Below are 24,106 nucleotides of genomic sequence, written 5' to 3'. Positions count from 1 at the left end.
CTCATCCTTTCACTGGTTAAAGCATCCTACTGAACACCCGCTCCGCATGCAAACATGCGATCGAGCTCTGAGACCTGCTCGACACTTCATCCCCGGACATCGCCTTCCTAACAGAGACCTGGCTGAAAACCTCCTACGCACCCGACATCGCCATTGCCATCCCAGACGGCTACAAGATCACCCGCAGAGTCCGCCCCTATGGAGTCAGAGGAGGAATCGCCATCGTCCACAAGAACAGCATCAGGGTCTCGACCAGCACCGATGACACTCTCAGCACCACCGAACACATGCATTTCCAGATCCACACAGACCTCAATTCCAGCCTCAGAGGCACCCTCGTCTACAGATCCCCCGGACCCGACCCCAGTTCAGCGACTCCATCGCCGACATCATAAGCACGCACGCCCTGACCTCCACCAACTACATTCTCCTCGTAGACCTGAACTTTCACCTTGAGAACAACAACGACAGCAACTCCACCACCCTAATTGATAACCTCGCTAACCTCGAACTGAGGCAACTCGTCAAAACACCTACCCACTCCGCTGGCTACACTCTCGACCCCATCTTCTCCTCAAGCTCCCAAGTCTCTTTCAGCCACACCACGAACTCCTCTGGACCGACCACCACTGCATCCAATTCACCTTCCAGAAACCCATCACACACCACCGCACCCAACAGATCCCCCGCCCCTGCTGGAGCAAAATCACCGAAGACTAACTACACGCAAACCTCGCTCTCAGCCCACCCACTGAATCCTCCAACACGACGACGCTGCCCACAGCCTCAGACACTGGATCAACGACTGCGCCAACACCTCCGCCCCACTGAAGAAACCCTCCTACAGAGACACCAGCAAGAGGGCCAGCTGGTTCACCCCAGACCATCTTAGCCTCCAAGCGAGCCTGCCGGAAACTAAAGAAGAAATGGCACTGTGAGCAGACTCCGGACATCCGCGCAGCTCACAAGGACGCCATCCGCAATGACCATCACCTCATCAGGACTGCCAGGAGGACCTCCTCCAAAGACCGCCTCGACAACAATTCACACAAAAGCAAGGAGCTCTTCAACATTGTGGAGGAACTTTCCCACCCCAGCTCCAAAGCGAACAACATTCCGACGTCGCAAGCCCTGTGCGACTCCCTCGCCAATTTTTTCCACCGCAAGACAGCAGACATCCACGACAGCTTCAACACCCAGACAGTCCCAACAGACCTCAACACAACAGACTCTCCGCACACCATCGACCACGACCCCCTGCTAGCCTGGGCCAACGTGAGCATTGATGACACCATCAAGACCCTGAGCACAATCCACTCTGGCTCCTCATCAGACCCATTTCCGCACCACATCTTCAACAAAGCCAGCAGTTCCATTGCACCCCATCTGCGCAACGTCATCAATCTCTCCCTCGAGACCACAACCTTCCCAGAGAGCTGGAAGCACACCGAGATCAACGCCCTACTCAAAAAAACCAAGGCGGACCCAAGAGACCTCAAGAACTTCCAGCCCATCTCTCTGCTTCCGTTCCCGGCCAAGGTCATCGAGAAGATTGTCAACAGACAGCTAACCCGATACCTCAAAGAAAACAGAATCCTGGACCCTTCCCAGTCAGGGTTCCGCAGCAACCATAGCACCGAGACTGCCCTCATCGCCGCCACCGACAACATCAGGGTCCTGCTGGACAACGGTGAGACTGTGACCCTCATCCTCCTGGACCTCTCCGCTGCCTTCGACACCGTCTGCCACTGCACACTACATGCACACCTCCACACCGTAGAGATCCGAGGCAAGGCTCTGGAATGGACCACCTCCTGCCTCTCCGGCCGAACCCAAAGCGTCCGCCTCCCCCATTCCAATCCAAAGCCTCCGAGATTATCTGCGGAGTCCCCCAGGGATCCTCCCTCAGCCCGACACTGTTCAACATCTACATGGCCCGCCCGCACAAGTCGCCAGACAGCACAACCTCAACATAATCTCCTATGCCGACAACACTCAACTGATCCTCTCCCTCACGAAGGACCCCATCACTGCCAAATCCAACCTCCACGAAGGAATGAAGGCCGTCGCTGACTGAAGCTGAACATGGACAAGATGGAGGTCCTCATCCTCGACTCCAACCCTTCAGCCTGGGACGACTCCTGGTGGCTGACGGCACCGGGGGCAGCCCCGACACCACCGACCACGCACACAACCTGTGAATCACCCTCGACTCAACTCTCTTCATGACCAAGCAAGTCAACACCATCTCCTCCTCTGGCTTCAACACCCTCCGCATGCTCCGCAAGATCTACAGGTGGATCCCGACAGATATAAGAAGAACAGTCACCCAGGACCTCGTCAGCAGCAGACTCGACTATGGAAACGCCCTCTATGCAGGAGCCCTGACCAAGCTCATCAAACGACTGCAACGCATCCAAAACGCCTCTGCACGACTGATCCTAGACGTACCACGCCACAGCCACATCACCCCCCATCTGGGAGACCTGCACTGGCTCCCCGTCAACAAGAGGATATCCTTCAAGCTCCTCATCCACGCACACAAGGCACTCCACAAGACCGGCCCAGCCTACCTCAACAGACGGCTTTCCTTCTACATCCCCAACCGCCAGCTCCGCCCCGCCTACATCTGGCGCCGTCCCTCACATCCGAAGCACAACCACCGGCGGGAGATCCTTCTCCCACCTTGCTGCCAAGACCTGGAACACCCTCCCACTGAGTCTATGACAGGCCCAAGACAGGAGGCTACTCAAGACCAGGCTGTTTGACCAGTAGTGCCCCCCCTCCCAGCGCCGTGAGATCTTTGCGGGTATGTAGTGCGCTCTACAAATACCTGATTGATTGATTGATTGATCCTGAACATCCCACACTGCAACCACATCACCGGCCACCTGAGAGACCTTTACCGGCTACCTGTCAATAAGAGAATGACCTAGAAGCTTCTCATGCATGTCGCCAAAGGCCTTCAGAATGCCGGACCTGCATATCTCAACCACCGCTGCCCATTCTGCACTCCCACCAGACATCTCCGCTCCACCCAATTGGCCCTGGCCACCGACCCAGAGATTTGCAAGACAACGCCTTGTAGAAGATCCTTCTCCTACCTCGATGCGAAGACCTGGCCTTTGCACCTCAGGCAATCGCCATATCTGACACATTCAGGATGGATCCCAAGACCTGGCTCTTCGAAAGATCTGCAGACCCAACCCCCACCCAAACCAGCGCCTTGAGACCCTCACAGATGAGTAGTTGTGCTTTATAAGACCCTGATTGATTGATTGATTACTGCACTTTGTTAAGTCAGCCCAACTGAGTCCCTAAAGCTGGCCCATGCTCCATTATGATCCGCCTGAACTTGTGACTTCATCCTAGTCCGGCGTGACCAGATGTCTAGGCACTATTTTGCTTTAAAACTTTGAAATGCAATATCTCTTGGTCTACCAATTGAATTGTGGTTGTTTTGGCTTTGTTTTATTTATTAAATCGGGTACTATGTTTCTAACCTGGTGTGGAATCTTTTTTGTGGTGTTTTCACTGCTTTAATGTTTAAATTAGGCGTTACTGCTCTGTGCCAAGCTACCAGAGGGTGGGCACAGGTTAATTTAGGGTTTGCCTGCCTATTACCTTGACTCCACGAACACACACCAGACAACCACACAGCCCACAAGGACGCCACCCGCAGACATCCCCACCTCATCAGACTAGTCAAGAGATCCTCCTTCAAGAACCGCATGGACAACAACGCACACAACAGCAAAGAGCTCTTCAGCATCGTAAAGGAACTCTCCAACCCCAGCGCCAACACCAACGACATCCCGCCCTCACAAGAACTGTGCGACTCACTAGCCATCTTCTTCCACCCCAAGATCGCGGACATCCACAACAGCTTCAAAACAATGACCGCCCGACTACGCCAGACGCCACCTCCCCTGTGAACACCACCCGCGCCAACCGCCTGACCTCCTGGTCCAATGTCAACGACGACGAGACACGCAAGATCATGAACTCCATCCACTCCATCCACTCAGGATCTCTGTCAGACCCATGCCCACACCACGTATTCAACAAAGCAGACGCAGCCATCGCACCCCAACTACAGAAGGTCATTAACATCTCCTTCTAAACAGCGACATTCCCGGAAAGCTGGAAGCACGCCGAAATCAATGCCCTCCTCAAGAAGCCCAAAGGGGACCCCAAAGACCTCAAGAACTTCCGGCCCATTTCCCTGCTCCCGTTCCCAGCAAAGGTCATCGAGAAAATCGTCAGCATGCAATTGGCCCGCCACCTGGAAGACAACAACATCTTGGACCCGTCCAAGTCCGGATTCAGACGCAACCACAGCACGAGACAGCCCTCATCGCTGCCACAGATGACATCAGGCGCCAACTAGAGAACGGCGAAACATCAGCCCTCATCCTCCTGGACCTGTCAGCCGCCTTCGACATGGTATGCCATTGCACTCTAAAGACACGCCTCCTAGAAGCCGGAATCAAAGAGAAGGCCCTTGACTGGACCACGTCCTTCCTCTCAGGCAGAACCCAGAGAGTCTGCCTCCCACCCTTCCGGTCTGGAGCCACCGACATCATCTGCGGCGTCCCCCTGGGCTCATCCCTCAGCCCGACGCTGTTCAACGTCTACATGGCCCCCTCGCACAAGAGGCCCGCCATCACGACCTCAACATCATCTCCTACGCCGGCAACACCCAGCTCATCCTCAACTTCACCAAGGACCCACACACCGCCAAAACCAACCTCCATGAGAGAATGAAGGCCGTCGCAGACTGGATGAGGAGCAGCGGTCTGAAGCTGAACTCTGACAAGACGGAGGCCCTCATCCTCAGACCCACCCCCTCAGCCTGGGACGACTCCTGGTGGCCGACCACGATGGGAACAGCACCAACACCCACCGACCATGCACGCAACTTAGAATTTATTCTCGACTCCTCCCTCTCCATGTCTAAACAGGTCAACGCCGTCTCCTCCTTCTGCTACAACACCCTCCCCATGCTCCACAGGATCTACAAGTGGATCCCGACTGAAACAAGAAGAACGGTGACACATGCCCTCGTCAGCGCAGACTGGACTACGGCAACGCACTCTACGCAGGAATCTCAGCCAAACTCCTACGACGACTACAACGCATCCAAAACGCCTCCGCCCGACTGATCATCAACGCCCCCCACCGGAGCCACATCACCCCCCACCTGAGAAACCTACACTGGCTCCCCGTAGACAAGAGGATACCTTCAAGCTCCTCACCCACACACACAAACAACTCCACAACCCTGGACCAGCCTACCTGAACAGCAGACTCAGCTTCCACACCCCCACCCGCCAGCTCCGCTCCGCCAGCCTTGTCCTCGCCACTGTCCCATGCATCCAACGTATGACCTCCGGCGGCAGATCCTTCTCCTACCTCGACGCCAAGACCTGGAACACCCTTCCTAACCACCTACGGCAGACCCAAGACCTACTCGCCTTCAGAAGACTCCTCAAGACCTGGCTCTTCGAACAGTAGCAGCACCCCCCTCCTCTCAGCGCCTTGAGACCCTCACGGATAAGTAGCGCGCTTTACAAGTTCTCTGATTGATTGATTGATTGATTGACTAATCTTGTGGTTGCTGCTTGAGTAGGGCTCATACTACAGTCAACCAACAACCCAATTTCTAACAATGCCATTTCTAATTGCAATGTCTCTTTTGTGTGTAAATACATTGCTTATCAATTTAAAACGATTATTTTAATGAACACTTGTGTTGCAGACGAGAGGTCTGATATAGGATTGTTTGGTAACAGATAACGCTCTGGTTTATGAAGAAAGTAATAAGGGCCCGATTTGAAGATTGGCGGACGTGATACCCCGTTACAAACAGTCTTATTAACCCCTTGGGCGTGGCTGCGATTCTGCACCTGTGCAGCACTTTTATTGAGTGGGCGTCATCAGCATAGAAGGGGTTAAAAAGTAATTCTTTCCTATGGCAATTGTAATAAGGCCGACTGAATGTCTGTCATGTTTGTGATGGACCAATCTGCCCGCTGAACTGTAAATCATGCCCTAAATTTGGACAAGGTTTCACCTGTGGAATTTGTTACGGACACTGTCTCTAAGGTGACGGTAATTCCCATGATGGATTCTCGCCCAGATTGGTCACTTCCTCCAGAAAACTGAGATATTTCCAATAACACCCACTTCAAAATCAGACCAAATAACATCACAAGATCACACAAACCTGCCCATCCAAGACGGACTACTTTATGTAAAAAAGAAATCAAAAAGGAAAATAAATACAAAGATATTCTAATTAGTTAAAGTGCCAAAACAAATGTTTCAGGGCTTACAAAAAAAAACAGCACCGCGCTGTAAATAACAACCATCGTTCATGACATTTCGCATCTGTAAATTATTGGTTGTATATGTGACAGGCAATGTGGTACGTTTTGTATAAGTCGTAAAAGGCGTGTTTTTGGAATGGATCGGTTAATTCACATTCAGTGGTGGTGGTGATGTGAACTGCAGCCTCAGAGAGGTTATGGGGGCCTGGGTGCACTGCTGCTCTTCTGGAACATTCTTCTGGTCGCCCCTCACTGCTTCTCTCTCTCTCTCTCTCTCCTCTCTCTGCCACAGCTGGACCCCCACGACCTGCAGCCCACGGAGTGGAGCGAGATGACCCTGGACCTCAGTGGGGTGAGAACTGTGTGTGCTTCAGTCAGTCCAGCCACATGGACGCCAAGCTCTGTGTCCTGGTCCTATTCCCTGATCCTGCCCTGCTCTAGAAGGGCTGATTCCCTTAGCCTCTTAGCACCAGGGGTTATAGGTCATACATTGTGAAGCTGAGCCCATGTCCATCAGCGTCGGCTTTTCTGTGCCCGCCCCTTTGTCGTCTGGTCCTGGGGTGTCGGCCTCCAGGCCCCTCAGGGAGCCTCTAAGCCACTCAGTATGAGAGGTTGCAGGCTTTGCATCCCACATTGAAGGCTTCTAACCATCCTGTTCTAAAGGTCACTTCCGGCCGGTCAAGCCCTGGAGGCTGTGGATTCTTCCATCAGACCTCTGGGTCCGGCTAGTCCTGAAATTGACACACTGTGGCCTTTGTCTCTAACACCTGAGCATATCCAGTCCTGGAGGCAGCAGGCTCTGTAATGAAGCCCAGTCTCATTGGGCAATCCATTACTGGAGTTCCAGGCTCTGTGCCCCTGTGCCAATTTCCTGAAACATCCAGTTCATAATGTACTATAGCCTTCATACCGCACTTCCGGTGTTGCTCTTACCCAACATAATGGGGTGGAAGGCTGGATTGGTGATGCAAGGATTCAAAATCCTGGCCTGCACTGTATTGTATAGTACTGTAGCACTTTAGTAGCGTTTCATAGCCCTGATGAGACTGTCAGGCACTTCCGTCGGCACCAGGTGCTTGTTTGCGCTTAACTATCCCAGCCATCTTGACAGCTAGGCTCGTTTGCTGATGTCACTCACAAGTAACTTCTTTTTCTCCCTCTATCTCTATGCTCCCAGGTGGAGATCTCACTCTCACTGCGGTTTGTGGCTCATGACCTACAGCCACCCAGTGCCATGTGGTCCACCCAGAGGGAGGTGTTTGGGGCACCTATCGCCAGCACCTCCAGGTGAGCATGAAGACTCCTCTCAAACATGTATTGGCCCCAGGGAGGATGCAAGGGGATGGAATAAGTGCAAGTGTGTACAGACATACAGAAATCAAAAAGGAAATTACTTTCAAACAGCTAGGGGTGATCTACTGCCTACAAAAGGTCCTGATTACCAGCAATGGGAACTTGGAACAGGGGAATCTCCCATTTAGCTCACTCCCACTCAGGCAGACAAGTTTTACCATTTAGGCTACAAAAATGTCAAAGTTTAAACATGATCAAGGCTTTTGTGTTATTATGATGAATTACCTCCACAAATTTTACAGAAGGACATGGTTGCTCTGGCGACTGGGGATAGGAAGGGTGGAGCAAGAGGGAACTTAAAGGGGAAAAAAGAGAAGATCTATATACTCCTATGTACTCTGTTAGGATGTACAGGATGTGGGGAAGGTTGGGAGAGTTGGAGACTCATTCATTCTCTTTTCTGGTGTGTGTTTTGGGTGTGTTTATGTGATTATGTTTGTACTTGTGTGTGTGTGCGTGGAGGGGTAGGTGCATTTGGTGTGTGTGTGACAGTGTGTTTGTGTGTTTATGTGCATGTGTGTATTTTTGTGTGTGCATGTGTTTGTAGTGATAAGTGTGTGCGCATGTGTGGGGGGGGGGTATTTTGGTGAGATTGATTGAGCCACCACTCCACAATCTGAAAACTGCCGTTCTTGATGGTCACAAGGTAAACATTGGTTTTATAATCGGGGGCTATCCACCCTTCTAAACCATTTGCGCACCCTTAACAAAACTTAAATAAAAAGTTGTTCAAAGTGAATGCATTTTCCAGCCATCAGATATCCCCCTTTTCCAGAATTTGTATTAATTGTTATATGATCTGTAAATTGTTGATTCCTCAAACAGTCCCAAATCACAACAGTGAGGCAAAATCTCCAACTGCTAGTTCTCCAAAATATTGGCTGCTCTCATCTTCTGTGATTGACCCGCTGGTCAAAGAAATGACAGGGTGGTGGGGAAGAACAATTGAAAGATAATGCAAATATACAAGCATAGAGGGTCATCTTCCAACATCATACTGGGCTCTCATTCTGGGCAGACATACTGTCAACAATCACAGTGAAGAGTTCTGATATAGGTAACCTGCAAAACTGCCCTGATCAAGCGAACAACAACATCCAAGCCTTCCTTGACTGAGGAGAAACAGCAACTCTGATCCTCATCAAACTCGCAGCAGACTCCCACTGCACACTGATTGAAAACTCTACCACATTGGCATCCAAGGAGACGTGCTCAGATGGATCACCTACTTCCTCACCGGAAGACCCTATAGGATTCACCTCCCACCTTTCACCTCTGAACCCAAGGAGATCACCTACCGCATCTCCCAGGGTTCATCCCTCAGCCCCATGCTGTTCAACGCATATATGACCCCACATGCCAACATCGTCAGATCCCACAGTCTCCACATAATTTCCTATGCAGAAAACATCCAACTCATCCTCTCACTCACCCATGATCCCACCATCACCAGAACCAACTTCCACAGATGCATGACAAGTGTTTCTGATTGCATGAAGAACCACTGCCTGCAGCTCAACACAGACAAGACGGAAGTACTGATCTTTGGCCACAGCAGCAAAACATGGAACAACTCCTGGTGGCCATCAGACCTAGGACCTGCACCTACTCCCTACAACCATGCCAGAAACCTCAAAATCATCATTGACAACAAGCTCACCATGAAATTACAGATCAACGCCACCTCCTCTTCCCGCTTCCTCACTCTACGCATTCTATGTAAGATCTTCAAGTTGCTACTCCTACACACAAGGCACACCATGACACAGAACCTCACCACCACCAGCTGGACTATGGCTCTGCCCTCTACATAGTAATTGCCACGCACCTCCTACAGAGACTTCAGACCAAACAGAATTCTGCAGCTAGACTCATCCTTGACCTTCCCGGATGAACCCACATCACACCCCACCTCAGGCAACTCCACTGTCTCCCGTGCAGAAGAGATGCCAATACAAGCTGCTGACTCACGCACACAGGCTCTACACAACAAGGACCTGCCTACATTAACCACTGCCTGAAACTTTCACCAACCGGTGAGAAGACTACCCCTCACCTTCCTCTCACTTGCCCATACTCCCTGCATCTTTCGAAGCAGGAGTGGAGGGCTCTCCTTCTCCCACATCATTGCAAAGACCTGGAGCGGCCTCCCCATGCACCTCCCGACCATCACCTCACTTTCAGACTTCCGAAAGGCTCTCAAGACCTGGCTGTTCGAATAAGCCTCAAGGCCCTCAAGCGAATGGATATCCTACTTGGGGATTAGCTGTGCTTTATAAATCCTGATTGATTGAAGTACAGTATAGGAATCTGTAAAAATGCAAGCGGTAAATTCACTGCTGTGTAAAGCTTCAATTGGAATCTATTACCTAAAACACCTGAGTCAGACCGGGTTATTTACCACTCACACTTAACAGCTGGGGAAAACTAGTTTAATTTTCACTCCTCTCATATCAGAGCAGTGAAAAACTGGGCTTTGAAGCAAGTGTTCTGATGGACACTGATTCACTGCTGCTCATGGGCCTCTAGAAGCCTAAGGGAGGATATGGAAAGATAACGGACAGTTTGGCGTCTCATTCACTTTCTCCAGGCCCCTGATAAAAAGTGGTTATCCCTTGGGCCAGGAACAACATACAATATGCCAGTTCCAGAATGAGGTAACCCAGATGTGAAACATTACCTCTAGAATGTCCCAGGCCAGCATTTTGTCTTGTTTTGCTGCCTCCATCTTCCCCTCACCTCCATCCGAGCCCATATACCACACACACAGACACTCACTCACTCACACTTTTGATTTCATTCATTCAGTGTCATTTTCACATACTCTTACTCTCGCTCACTTTCAGTCACCGTCTCACTCCCACATATTTTCAACCTGCCTCATTCTCATAATTTTACTCACTCTTACTCACTTCCCTTTTCACTGTCACTAATTGTCAAACACATACACTCACTCATACACATAAAGGCATGTGCACGCAAACACACACTCTCTCTCCCACAGAAACACCATTTACATATTATTTTTTGCACTGATTCGGCTTCAGCTGCCTCTACCAGCCTTCTTCAACTCTTCAGCCGCTGGTGCATGGACCATCAGTCAGGTACCCAGGTCCTTCCTGCCTCTGACTTTGAAGAAGGGTTTGAAAGCTAACATCTACACCATTATTTACTGCTTAGTGAATACGATTAAATTGGTATTCACCAAGCAGGTTACTTTTTTAGCTTCTTGCTTTTTCACCTCACCTTCTTCCATCTCATCACAGAGTGGGGTGACATCAGTGAGGTTATTGAATACCACCCCACCCTTTAAAGAGATGAAGAGGGTGAGGTGACAGTGTGACAGATAGCCTTCAGCACTTCAGGGCCTAAGCCTGAAGAACCCAGGGCTATATGTCTATTTGCCACAGTGCAAACCCCTGAGTCCAGGGCTGGGAATGTCCAACCCTGGTACAATCACTTTGAAAGCAGGCACAGGGGCCTCTATTCGCCTGCTCCAGCCACCAGACAAATTTGTTTGGAACTTCTTCTTGACCCTCACAGTGAGTGCAGACATCTGTGTTTATTATACCAGCAGTGAATAATAGGCTAATATTCACTATGGGTATACTGAAAGAGAGGCAGGATTCAAGGAGGGTTGAGTCCTGGTGACCATAAGGGTGGGATGCTACTGCTTGGAATGCAGAAGAACTGATGCAGGAAATTGAGCAAGTGCTTGTGGAGATGCTGCCTGCTGCCTTTCTGTCAACGCTGGGTTTATGCCAACCTGAAGCTAACTTGGGATTGCAGTCCATGCTGGCAGTAGCTGCTGCCGCAGCCCCTGCAGGTAAGAGTGGTGGGACAGTGGCGGGGTGGGGGGCGGTGGCAGGGAAAGGGGCGGGTGATTTCGACAGACAACCACAAGGGAAAAATATTTATTTATTTAATTTTCCCTGTTGGTCGTCTGTCAAATCCATCCCCAACCCGGCCCCACCGCTTTACCTTGCATGGGCCGCGGCTGAGTAGCTGACACAGTGCCACCATCAGGAAGACACACACTGTCTACTCTGAAAAGCAGAGCGCCCGCCCTTAACAGGAAGGACAATGGAAGTCACATAGTCTGTTGTGGAAGAGTGGCTGAATGACATCTGTGTTTTGTTTTATGTTCGAGGAGGAGAGGTGGAACTATTGTGGGTGAGGGTGGCAGGAAGCCACGTTTTTAAATATATTTGGGCAGTGGGGAGAAACTTGTCGCAGAGGATGATAGGAGGGGGTGGAAGAACCCAAGTACACATATTTTTAATCAATATGACAGTGTTGGGCTAATGGGGGTGACAGAAGGTACACAACTGCATGCTGTGCATAGCTCTCCTTCCATTACATCTATGGTATCAGCTACAGTATAAGTATGAATGGGCATAAACAACATAACATCTTGAGATGAGTACCTGTCAATCAAATTGAGTTTTTCGCCTTGGTGTTCCAAGTGTCAGCTTAGAACTACTCTAGGATTCGGAATGCTCCCGGGGCAAAATGATCTTCCTATGTTATGCGCCAGTAAAGTTTTGCATTTGCCACCAAAGTGTTGTCAATACCTATAACCATACTGAAGAGAGCGCCAGCTATGACAAATGGCAGACAGTGTGCCTGATAAGCTGCATCAGCAGTGGATACTTGTAGCATTAGACTCCTTGGGAAGCCACCCTCAGGTCTCTGATGAGGGACAGAGATTGATTCATGCATTGTGGATGAATCCCTATGCTCCTTGGACTGGCTGGTGCCTCCCCGCAGTATCAGGTCAGCATCGGTCAATACAGCCTTCAGCCAGGAAGAGAGCGGCAGCACTCCAGTCTGCATTCTGTGAGTCCCTGTCGTGACCTGACAGTAGTGGCGACTGACCAGTGAGTGCTAGGACCCTGTGGGTCCCAAGGAAGAGTGACTAGGTCACCGGACACCAGATCCAGTGAGGGGACAGGAAGTGGCAAGGATGACTAGGACGGGGGACGAGGACGGACGTGCCCATGACCAGCTCAGAAACAAATAAATAAAGAGAGTCAAATCACCAACCTGTCGTGTTGCGTTTTGGTGTGCCCCTGGCCAGTGAGGTAAACACAACAGTCCCCATCAAGAGAGCAGGGTGCCTGCTGTCTCTGGTCCAAAGGTGTCCTTAAAGCGGGTGTGTATAGGTTATTGGACAACATCACGCTACCAGACAGAGGCACTGCTGCTTCTTCCACATTCAAAGGGTCCAGGCAATCAGGTGGGGGCATTTTCCCTCCTCAGAGAGGAGCCTTGGGATATCCCCTCCTACAGAATGAAATGTAGTGGTCAATACACCAGTTCAGACGACTATGTGCCCCAAACAAGGGGCTGCTTTTGCGGGATTGTGTGTTTCCTCCAGAATGTCATTGAAAAGAACCAGGGCCGGACTGGCCATAGCGGGCTCCGGGCGTTTCCCCGGTAGGCCGCTAGGGTGGGGTCCGGTTTTGGACCCCTGGGGGGCCGTTTTTGTTACCTGGGGTCGGCAATGCCGGCCCCGGTAACAAAATCGGCCGAAACCGACCGTCACAAACTGCTCACCTGCACTCCCCCTGACACCAGGGGGGAAGCCAGGTGAGCAGTTTACCAGGGCCGGTTTCTGTTCTCAGTCCGGCCCTGAAAAGAACACAAGTGGGGAAGGGGATTTCCTTCTCTGAACAGCGACATGTGGTGTTGCGCTCTAGTCTACGAGCGTGAACGCGATGACGCGTCACGCTATAGACGGGAGCGAGGCACGCGCGCATGCGCAGCGAGCGGAGAGCAAGGGCGCGAAAGCAAGAGAACGGAGCTGGCGACCGGAGAAGCAGCTAGCGAGACGCTCGGCGCTCTATATGCATTTCAGTTTTACCTACATTTCAATGAAGCTGTTTAAACTGTACTCAGTCTCTGAGCACTGTGTGGGGACACAGATACATCATTACAGTGGCGACGAGGACTGGGATCACCCCACCGTCCGCACACAGCCAAACTGGGAGTCGATATCCAGAACATCAGGAGACCACCCCAGGCCAAGAGAACAGCGCACGTGAAGCAGCACCAACGTAGAAACATAGAGCGCGGCAGCAGCGCACCACCACCACTCGGCAGAGGACCAGTCGCAGACCACCTCACAGGTCAGTGCTGTCCCGGAGGAGAGGGGTCCCTCAGCCAGCACACTGGCAACTAAAGGAACAGTCCAGAATCAAGAGGAGGGCGTGCAGTTCCCCAACCCACATCGAGGAACAGGGGATAACACCCTAGGCAGCCCCAGAAGCCAAGGAGACACCGCAGGTGGAGCGGAAGCCTCCAGTGCGCCCAATAGCCCCAGGGCCCGATTAGAAGCACCCAAGGACGAACCCAAGATGGCAAACCAGTCCTCCGCATTGATGGCTCCCATCCCCTTCCTACCCAGACCAGGCGAACCCTAAATGAAGTGGGAAGACTGGAGGGAGTACTTCAGGAATTACATAGAAGCACTAGAAGACGAAAATGGAGAACCATACGCCCCAGCTCGGAAGAAGAGGTTCTTGCTCCACAACCTGGGCCCGGAAGGGGTGAGAGTGTTTGCCAACATAGTGCCCAAGGAACGCGACGCAACAGAGGACGACGTCTTCAAGAACGCGCTGGAAGATCTAGATAACCACTTTCGACCAGCTGTGTGTGTATCCATAGACCGTTACAATTTCCAGCAAAGGAAACAGGAAACAGGGGAATCAATAGATGACTACGTAGCCGCTCTACGGCGTCTGGCCATCACGTGCAAGTATGGAACACTGCAAGATGAGTATATAAAGGACCAGATTGTTATGCATACCACCAATAAATCAGTCCAGGACAAACTATGGGCACAGAGCGAAACATCGCTTAAGGACGTCATAGCCATGGTGAAGAAAGCCGAGATGTCAAAGCGCTGCGCAGATGCAGCCAAACGAGAAAGCACGCAGAAACAGATGGTCAACAAGATCGATGAGGCCTCAACCACACACAAGCAAAAAGGATCATACGGAGACCAGAAGCAGGAACCTAGATGGGCAGGGAAGCAAATGGGACAACAGTCCACAGACAGCAAGTTTTCATGTTACAGGTGCGGGAGCACAGCCCACTCGGCACAGGACAAACGTTGCCCGGCGTTTCGCGCCAGATGCGCGTTCTGCGGCCTGGTCGGCCATTTTGAGAAAGTATGCCGCAAAAAGGGGAAGAGGTCCACAGTGAAGTGTGTTGAGTCAGCACCGTCAGAAGTCGGGACAGAGGATGATCTGGAAGACGGCGACATGGTACTGTGTATAGAAGGTCAAGTACTGGAAGTAGCAGGGAAACGCATGGACAAACCACGCATGGACATGTTCATCGGCGGAGTAAAAGTGCACATGGCCGTTGACTCTGGATCTCCCTGGACGATAGTGCAACGGTCCATATGGGAAGGAGACTTTGTACCCGTAGTAGGGCCTGACCTACGTCCACCGGACATTCGTGCCATCTCATACACCGAAAACACCATTCCTATGATAGGTTTTCGACCATTGAAGTTTGAATTCAGAGGCATATCGGCAACCTGCAAGTTATATGTGGCAGAAAGAGGCCCCTCTGTTCTCGGGTGGAGAGATGCTGGAGACTTAGGAATCAAATTGGATCCTGGCGGCAAGGAACAAATCCTCCTAACAGAAGAACGGCAAACTACAAACGGTGAAGATTGGAAATTAACCTACCCCAAGGTTTTTGACGGAACTGTAGGAAAATTGGACAAATTTGTCCACAAGATAATACTCAAGGAAGGGGCGACACCGGTGTCCCACAAGGTCAGGAATATCCCCATATCCACAATTGAGGCTGTGCAACTGGAACTCCAGAGGCTGGAAAGACAGGGCATCATAGAGCCCATAGACAGTTCAGAGTGGTTGGCCCCCCTGGTTGTAGCCAAGAAGCCCAACGGCAAAGTCTGTCTATGTGTGGACCTCCGCGAACTCAATAAGTGTCTCATTGTGGAAAAGTTCCCTCTGCCTAGAATTGAGGAAATGTTAGCGAGAACAAAAGGCGTCACCCATTTCTCCACTATTGATCTCACGTCGGCGTACCACCAAATCGACCTGCATCCCACAAGCAGAAAATACACCTCCTTCATCACGCCCTTTGGGTGCTACCAATTCCGCCGCATGCCCTTTGGCCTGGCATCGGCAGCCGCGGTCTTCCAAAAATTGATGCATCGCTTATTCAAAGATATACCAGGAGTCCAGTATTTCCAGGATGACATCCTGGTAATGGGGTCCAACCGGGAAGATCACGACGGAAAGCTGACCAAGGTGCTCACCGTGCTACAGGACAAAGGCCTCACGGCGGAATGGAGCAAATGCAAAATAGGGATGTCCTCGGTCACCTACTTGGGACATGAGATTGGGAGTCACTGCATATCGCCCAAAGGACAGAACGTGAGAGCCATCAAAGAAGCCAGGGCCCCGAGAACCAAAGAAGAAGTACGGTCATTTCTCGGAATGGCCGAATACTATAGTAGATTTGTGAGACACTTTGCAACCAAAACGCACAGGATGCGCCTGCTCATCAGAGACAAGTCAAAATTCGAATGGGATACTGAAGCTCAAAGTGAATTTGAAACCGTGAAGAAAGACATCAGCGAGGCCATCCCTTTGCAGGGCTACGACCCCTCAGGCAGCACCATCCTAACCACAGACGCCAGTGACAAAGGCCTGGGAGCTGTGCTAGCACAGGAGAGGGCGGATGGCTCAGTGGAGACGGTCAGTTTTGCTTCACGAGCTCTGTCTCCCACGGAACAAAGATATAGCGTCATTGAGAAAGAGATGCTGGCGGTCACGTGGGCAATGTGCAAGTTCCGGCAATTCATCTGGGGCACCAGGTTCAAACTCCAAACGGACCACAAGCCTTTGGTCAAGGTCCTGACGTCTTCGGGCCACGACACCGCTACCCCGCGCATTGCAAAAATGACGCTCAAATTACTGGACTATACCTATGATGTTGAATATCTACCAGGAACTCAGAACAGGGTAGCAGACTACCTCAGTAGAGCTTCCGCCATGGAGGATGCTCCGGCGACCGCACCGGACATGGACGGGATGGTAGCGAACATGGCTGACAATGAGATGACGATAAGCAGGCAAGAATGGGCAGCGGCTTATGAGCAAGACCTGGAGAAGTCCGAGGTCAAACAACATCTCAGTCAGGCTGGCCGGACAAACGGAGACTCAAAGCGGAGATGAGGAAGTTCTATGAAATCCGAGAGGAACTATCCCTGAGCGACTCGGGAGTCTTCCTGTACAGAGGTCAGAGAGTCATTCCACCCGAAACCCTTATACCGACATTGTTGAAACAACTGCATGAAGGACACCTAGGCATTGTAAAGACCAAAGCCCGAGTGAAACAAATATATTGGTGGCCTGGCATGGATACTCAAATAGAAAGGCAGGTGAGAGAATGCGAGCAATGCCAAGGAGCTGACAAAATAACTATTGTAAACACTGAATTGGTAACATGGATAAGGGGCGCACAGCTATGAGTATGGCAATGTTAGGGTTCAGGAATATTGTCAGCGACTGCTGCTAGGCAGAAAAGGAAGGTTACCAAACTTCCTTAAGTATCCTGGACTAGTCCAAGATGTAAACTGATTCTAGATTCCTGCCGAGCAATCTAATTCAACTTCGTATATTCAGAAGAAATCACAGTGTGATATTACATCAAAAAATTATTAGATCACTGGTATAAGAGCAAAAGTCCCAATTCTCATCCAGTGAGCATACAGACACCCGAATCTTGAAATACGTTTGGTCCAAGTTTAATTTCCAAGTTTCAAAGATCAATCCAAATCGTCCTTAATTCAATCAAAAAGTCTACTCGATTCCAAAGTTCATTCCAATTATTCCACAAAGTTCAAAGAACATCCACTGCAGCCAACACGTGTTTCGTTGGGCATTTATCTCATGCCAACCAACTTCCTCAGGGCTGCAAGCCAAATTAATAAAACATATAAGCTAATATGAAAACAAGTATCAACATTATTATTGGTGTATAAAGATAGATGTTATGCTATTATAAAAATCACCACCTAGGTGAGTAAGAAAGCATAGTGCCCTTATTAAAGTGACAGGTATTATCCAAAATAACTTCATGTGGATCCCGGTGTCACGTCAGAGACAACAGCTTAACAGTCAGGTATTCGCCAAATTCATGTCAGTAATACAAAAAGAAGATGATATCTTTTTTACCTAAACCATGAGCCAGTATTCTCCAATCTCAAGATCCTTTCAGCAAAAATTTGTACAAGGCTTTACAATATCTAGAAATAACACAGGAAAACTTTTAGTTCTGTCACCACTATATGTCCATTATTGGATAAATCATTTATATCACCTTCCCAGAGCTATTCAATCTTTAAGTTAGTAGTAATAAATATATAATGAAGAGCTGGTACCTCTGCACTTCTTCACTCCCACGTTGTTTTTATGTGATAATAGTGTAATTGTTCCTCTGCGAATCTATCATGAAAGAATTCCGAATATCAGACTCCTACTGCTAAATACAATCAAATAAATTCCATTTGTGTGTAACATAATCTCTCCTTACCAATATCTTGATATGTAAGCGTCTAAGTCTCTGGTCCCGTAATGTCCGTTTTATTTCAAGTATTATTTTCGGGTCTATAAGCAAAAAACCACACTATCAGGGGTCAGCTCTGGTTATTAATATGTAAGAACGCTCTAAGTTTAAAACTAACAGAACAACTCTTACCTATAACCCGGCTCCGGTTACGGCGTGTATCTCCGCCTGTTACCTAGTATCGGCGTGCATCATAAGCGCCATCTTGTTTAAGTACGTAAGTTTCTTACGCGAGAAAACGAAAAACAACACCAGCTAATTTACCGCCATCTTAGCGTGGTCAGTGGGTCCATGCAGAGGATCTAGTTCTATCCTCAAATGTTATTCGATCGTAATTATTTCCACATATCGGCAATAATACGTGCGGTCTAGAATTAATAAACATAAACGTGCAGTGGTTTCATTATAAATCAAACCCGTCACGGTATAATATATTATAACAGTGTAAGACCTTCCCGTTACTAGATGGCAACGGACCTTATTGGTTTATGATTCTAAAAACAAATTAGATAGATAATTATTAACCATTGCATATTTCCCAAAGGAAAATGCGCCGCCATTTCCGAAACGATATATTTACCTGATGAAATGCGTCGCCATCTTGGAGTTGGTTTTAAGCTTCGTGAATTCCACTGCCTCTAGTTAACACGAACCCATATCAATATCACTATTCCTACGGGAAGTTTCACCCCTGAAGTTTATATTAAACTACAATGTCCATATCCCTATTCCAAAATATAAGTGCAACCAAAGAGTTAGAAAGTGAGTATTATGCACTTCAATTAAGCAATAAGTTAATAAAGGTGATATAAGCTAGTAACAATGCGTGCATTAACTTATTAGTTGAGTGGTGACAGGACATCCAGCGTCCCGTGTCATTCCTATAGTAATCATTATGATAGTATTATAAACACAATTAATAATTGTTAAAGAAAGACAAAGATGATAGAGTAGTGACATCTGCATTTGAAGTGTCCTATTAGCATTACATCAGTTATTGGTCATTTGTGTCAAAGATACATAGGAAAGCCAAATCATATACAGTAAAGTTCTTTCAGTTCTGTTACATAATTAGTCTCCCAAAAAGTACTGTAGTTCAGTATCCATATTAAGCCCTTCTTCCACAGCCCGAAGTACCATAATCCAACGTGCCTCTCTGCGTCTGAGCTTAAGTACTCTGTCTCCTCCACGTTTATCAAGAGTCACTTGTTCAATACCATGATAGGAAAATCTATGATTCCCAGTATCATTTCTATTCTGAATGGAGTGCGACGCTATAGGGTACCTTGTGTCACCATTCTTTAGTGCCCGATAGTGTTCAACCATGCGGTCTTTAAGTCTCCTGACTGTACTCCCCACATAAATCTTGCCACAAAGGCAGGCAATAACATAAATCACAAAGGTAGATTCACAGTTAATAAAAGAGTCTATGTGGTGGGTACCTGTATCATTATACTCAAATGTTACAACTTTTCTCCTTGCCCACCAGCATGAGCTGCAATTGCCACAGTAATGAAAACCTTTTGGGCGGGCACGTAACCATTCACTCTGATCCAAATATGTAATCGGTTTTGGGTAGCTTAGCTTACAATGTTTGCAATAGTCATTCCTTTTCTAAAGGTAATACAAGGTCTCTCCGTCAGATAAGGTTTCAGATCTTTATCAGTGTACAGGATATGCCAATACTTCCTCATAATACTGAAGATTTTATTGCTTCCAACACCAAAGTTTGTAATCATTCTGATAGTTTGTTTATTTTCTCCAGTATCACTCTTGTCTTTTGATTTCAGTGTCACATCTCGTTTAAGCTTCTGCACTCTGTTAACAGCTTTATTAACAATATTACTTGCATAGCCTCTATTTTTAAACCTTATCTTCATGTCCTTGACATTCGCATCAAAATCTATGTCTTTGGAGCAGTTTCTTCTCGCTCTGATCATTTCCCCATAGGGGATTGAATTGATTTGGCTCTTGGGGTGGCAACTATCCGCTCGTAAAAGTGCATTGCAGCTAGTTTCTTTACGAAACATGCGACTGGATAGTTTGTTTTCATCCACAAATAATTCAATATCTAGGAAAGTCAAATTCTTTTTATCATAATGTGTAGTAAACGACATATTAAGGTCGTTAGTATTAAGATAAGCAAAAAATAACTCTAATTCATCAGTAGTACCTCTCCAGATTAACAAACAGTCGTCAATGAACCTTCCCCAATAGTATATATGGTCTATCCATTGGCTGCCCCTAGGGCCCCAAATCCACTCCGCCTCCAGTCTCCCCATAAAGAGGTTCGCGAAGGACGGAGCAAACTTGGAACCCATCGCAGTTCCAGTCTTTTGTTTGTACCAAGTAGATTCAAAGAGAAAGTAATTATTCTCCAAGACCATTCTTGTCATTTGTAATAACATAGATGTGTGGTCCAAATACTCTGCTGGTCTATTGTTCAGAAAACTCTCTATTGCTGCAATACCTTTGTCATGATCAATATTTGAGTATAAGGATACAACATCTAAAGTTACAAGGATCATACCATCATCCCATACTATATCATTCATTATATTGAGGACATGTTTAGTGTCCTCAATATGGGATGGTAGATTGCGTACGAAAGGTCTTAAGTAAGAGTCCACAAATTGGGATAGCTTCTCTGTTGGTCCCCCAATACCCGAGATTATCGGTCTACCTGGTGGTTTGTTCTTATCCTTATGTATTTTAGGTAAACAGTACATGCATGGGGCCTTCGGTGATTGTATTTTAAGATACAGAAATTCATCATGGTCCAAAAGACACTTGTCATACCACTCTTTAAGTCTAGTATTGATTGTGCTTTTGATCAGCTCTAGTGGATTAGTGATTACCTTCTCATAATATTTATTATTACCAAGCTGGGACAAGACCTCATTATTATAGTCTATACGATTCATCACAACAATGTTGCCACCCTTATCAGCATTTCGTATTATTAGGTCTGGGTGATCAGTCAATTGACGGAGTGCCTCCCTTTCATCTATTTTTAAATTGTCTGGAAATTTTCTCTTAGATTGTCGTTCTTTCTTGATCATGTTATCAATCTCCAAGGTGACTGATTTGTAAAATGCATCGATGACATTACCAGTAGAAAGTTGAGGAGTCCACTTGGATTTGTCTTTTAACCCACTACCAGATGTTAAACCAGGATTAATTTCTAAATCACGTAAGAGAGAGTTCATAGTAACAGGATCATCTTCTGATTCAGTAAGAGATAATAAAAGTTTTGTATCATAAAGGTCTTGGATAGTAATGTCAGTCAAAATTGGTTTATTAGTAGTTTTCACCCTTGTATTATCTTTCAAAGAAAAAAACTTTTTAAGTTTCAACAAACGTACAAACTTGTACAAATCAATTTTTGTCACATACCAGTCAATACTCTTGCTTGGACAATACCCAAGACCCTTCTTAAGTACACTAGTCATACTCATAGACAATTCTATAGAAGAAAGGTTGATCACTTCAATCTCTTTTGTTCCAGTACTCATTTCCTCCACGACCTTAGTCTCTCCCTCATCCCTGGGACTGCTTCTCCTGCGTTTGCCGCGGCTCCCTCTCCTTGTCTTTCTGTTTGTACATTCCCAAATCTCCCTCCTGTATCTCGGGTTCCTCTTTTGAACCTCTGTACTTCCACTAAAAAATTATTTGTGGTGTCTCCACTTTGGGCAACGGGAGCTCCTGAAGTACCTCCATCAGTAGATATACTGCTAGATGAGGTATTTACTGCTGAACTCAAAGGGGTAACATTCCTCCTATTTCCTTGACCCTGTTGAAAAAGATAATCAAATTTACGCGCAAATGTAAATACCCTACCAGCTGTATAATCTTGTTCATCCCTTTTTAGTTTACGCGCTTTTCTCCTTTTAATATCTGACTGAAGATTAGCCAAGATTTCATCCAACATGTCATAGTTCTTCATAGTGGCTTCTGGTAAGTTTAATTGTTTAATTTCATCTTCACACGTTTTAATTTCAGTCAGAAGTTTCCCTATCTTACGTTCCGCATTATCAATTAGTATCCTTATCAAATTACATGAACTGGTTGTTAACTCATGCTCCCATTTATCCAATAAATCCGGCTCTAAGTCCTCATAAGTTGGTATAATAGTTGATCTCAAACCTCTAGGGATGCGATTCAAGGTGAGATATTGTTTAAGTGTCACCGCATCCCACCACTTATTCAATTCTGCTCTCTTAAGTTTCTCTAATCTCACGAATTTGGCTCTAAGCCCTTCCTGTCTTGCTGGTGTAGTAGAGGCTACTGCTACATTTACAGATGAGCCTGTATTTAAGTTATTAAATAAATCTTGTGCTTCTTGTTCTCGATTCATATTTACTTCTCTAGCCACTTGCGGCAGCCCAACCCAAAATTACTATTGTAAACACTGAATTGGTAACATGGATAAGGGGCGCACAGCTATGAGTATGGCAATGTTAGGGTTCAGGAATATTGTCAGCGACTGCTGCTAGGCAGAAAAGGAAGGTTACCAAACTTCCTTAAGTATCCTGGACTAGTCCAAGATGTAAACTGATTCTAGATTCCTGCCGAGCAATCTAATTCAACTTCGTATATTCAGAAGAAATCACAGTGTGATATTACATCAAAAAATTATTAGATCACTGGTATAAGAGCATTTGAGTATAATGATACAGGTACCCACCACATAGACTCTTTTATTAACTGTGAATCTACCTTTGTGATTTATGTTATTGCCTGCCTTTGTGGCAAGATTTATGTGGGGAGTACAGTCAGGAGACTTAAAGACCGCATGGTTGAACACTATCGGGCACTAAAGAATGGTGACACAAGGTACCCTATAGCGTCGCACTCCATTCAGAATAGAAATGATACTGGGAATCATAGATTTTCCTATCATGGTATTGAACAAGTGACTCTTGATAAACGTGGAGGAGACAGAGTACTTAAGCTCAGACGCAGAGAGGCACGTTGGATTATGGTACTTCGGGCTGTGGAAGAAGGGCTTAATATGGATACTGAACTACAGTACTTTTTGGGAGACTAATTATGTAACAGAACTGAAAGAACTTTACTGTATATGATTTGGCTTTCCTATGTATCTTTGACACAAATGACCAATAACTGATGTAATGCTAATAGGACACTTCAAATGCAGATGTCACTACTCTATCATCTTTGTCTTTCTTTAACAATTATTAATTGTGTTTATAATACTATCATAATGATTACTATAGGAATGACACGGGACGCTGGATGTCCTGTCACCACTCAACTAATAAGTTAATACACGCATTGTTACTAGCTTATATCACCTTTATTAACTTATTGCTTAATTGAAGTGCATAATACTCACTTTCTAACTCTTTGGTTGCACTTATATTTTGGAATAGGGATATGGACATTGTAGTTTAATATAAACTTCAGGGGTGAAACTTCCCGTAGGAATAGTGATATTGATATGGGTTCGTGTTAACTAGAGGCAGTGGAATTCACGAAGCTTAAAACCAACTCCAAGATGGCGACGCATTTCCTCAGGTAAATATATCGTTTCGGAAATGGCGGCGCATTTTCCTTTGGGAAATATGCAATGGTTAATAATTATCTATCTAATTTGTTTTTAGAATCATAAACCAATAAGGTCCGTTGCCATCTAGTAACGGGAAGGTCTTACACTGTTATAATATATTATACCATGACGGGTTTGATTTATAATGAAACCACTGCACGTTTATGTTTATTAATTCTAGACCGCACGTATTATTGCCGATATGTGGAAATAATTACGATCGAATAACATT

The 24,106-nt window shown here is 47.3% G+C and overlaps 1 protein-coding gene across 1 annotated transcript in view; it reads left to right on the top strand.

Annotated features, from left to right (window-relative positions):
- Positions 1-24,106, top strand: part of LOC147703161 (active breakpoint cluster region-related protein-like) — a 372,854-nt gene that overhangs the window by 222,468 nt on the left and 126,280 nt on the right. The window contains exons 17-18 of the mRNA XM_086931703.1: positions 6,625-6,684; positions 7,510-7,619. Coding sequence (XP_086787829.1) covers positions 6,625-6,684; positions 7,510-7,619 — 170 coding nt within the window. The remainder of the gene's footprint in view (positions 1-6,624; positions 6,685-7,509; positions 7,620-24,106) is intronic.

This window comes from Lissotriton vulgaris, chromosome 7, assembly GCF_964263255.1.
Source record: "Lissotriton vulgaris chromosome 7, aLisVul1.2, whole genome shotgun sequence".
Lineage (NCBI taxonomy): Eukaryota > Metazoa > Chordata > Amphibia > Caudata > Salamandridae > Lissotriton > Lissotriton vulgaris.
Note: the sequence above shows the minus strand (reverse complement) of the source record. Positions and strands in the feature narration are given on the sequence as shown.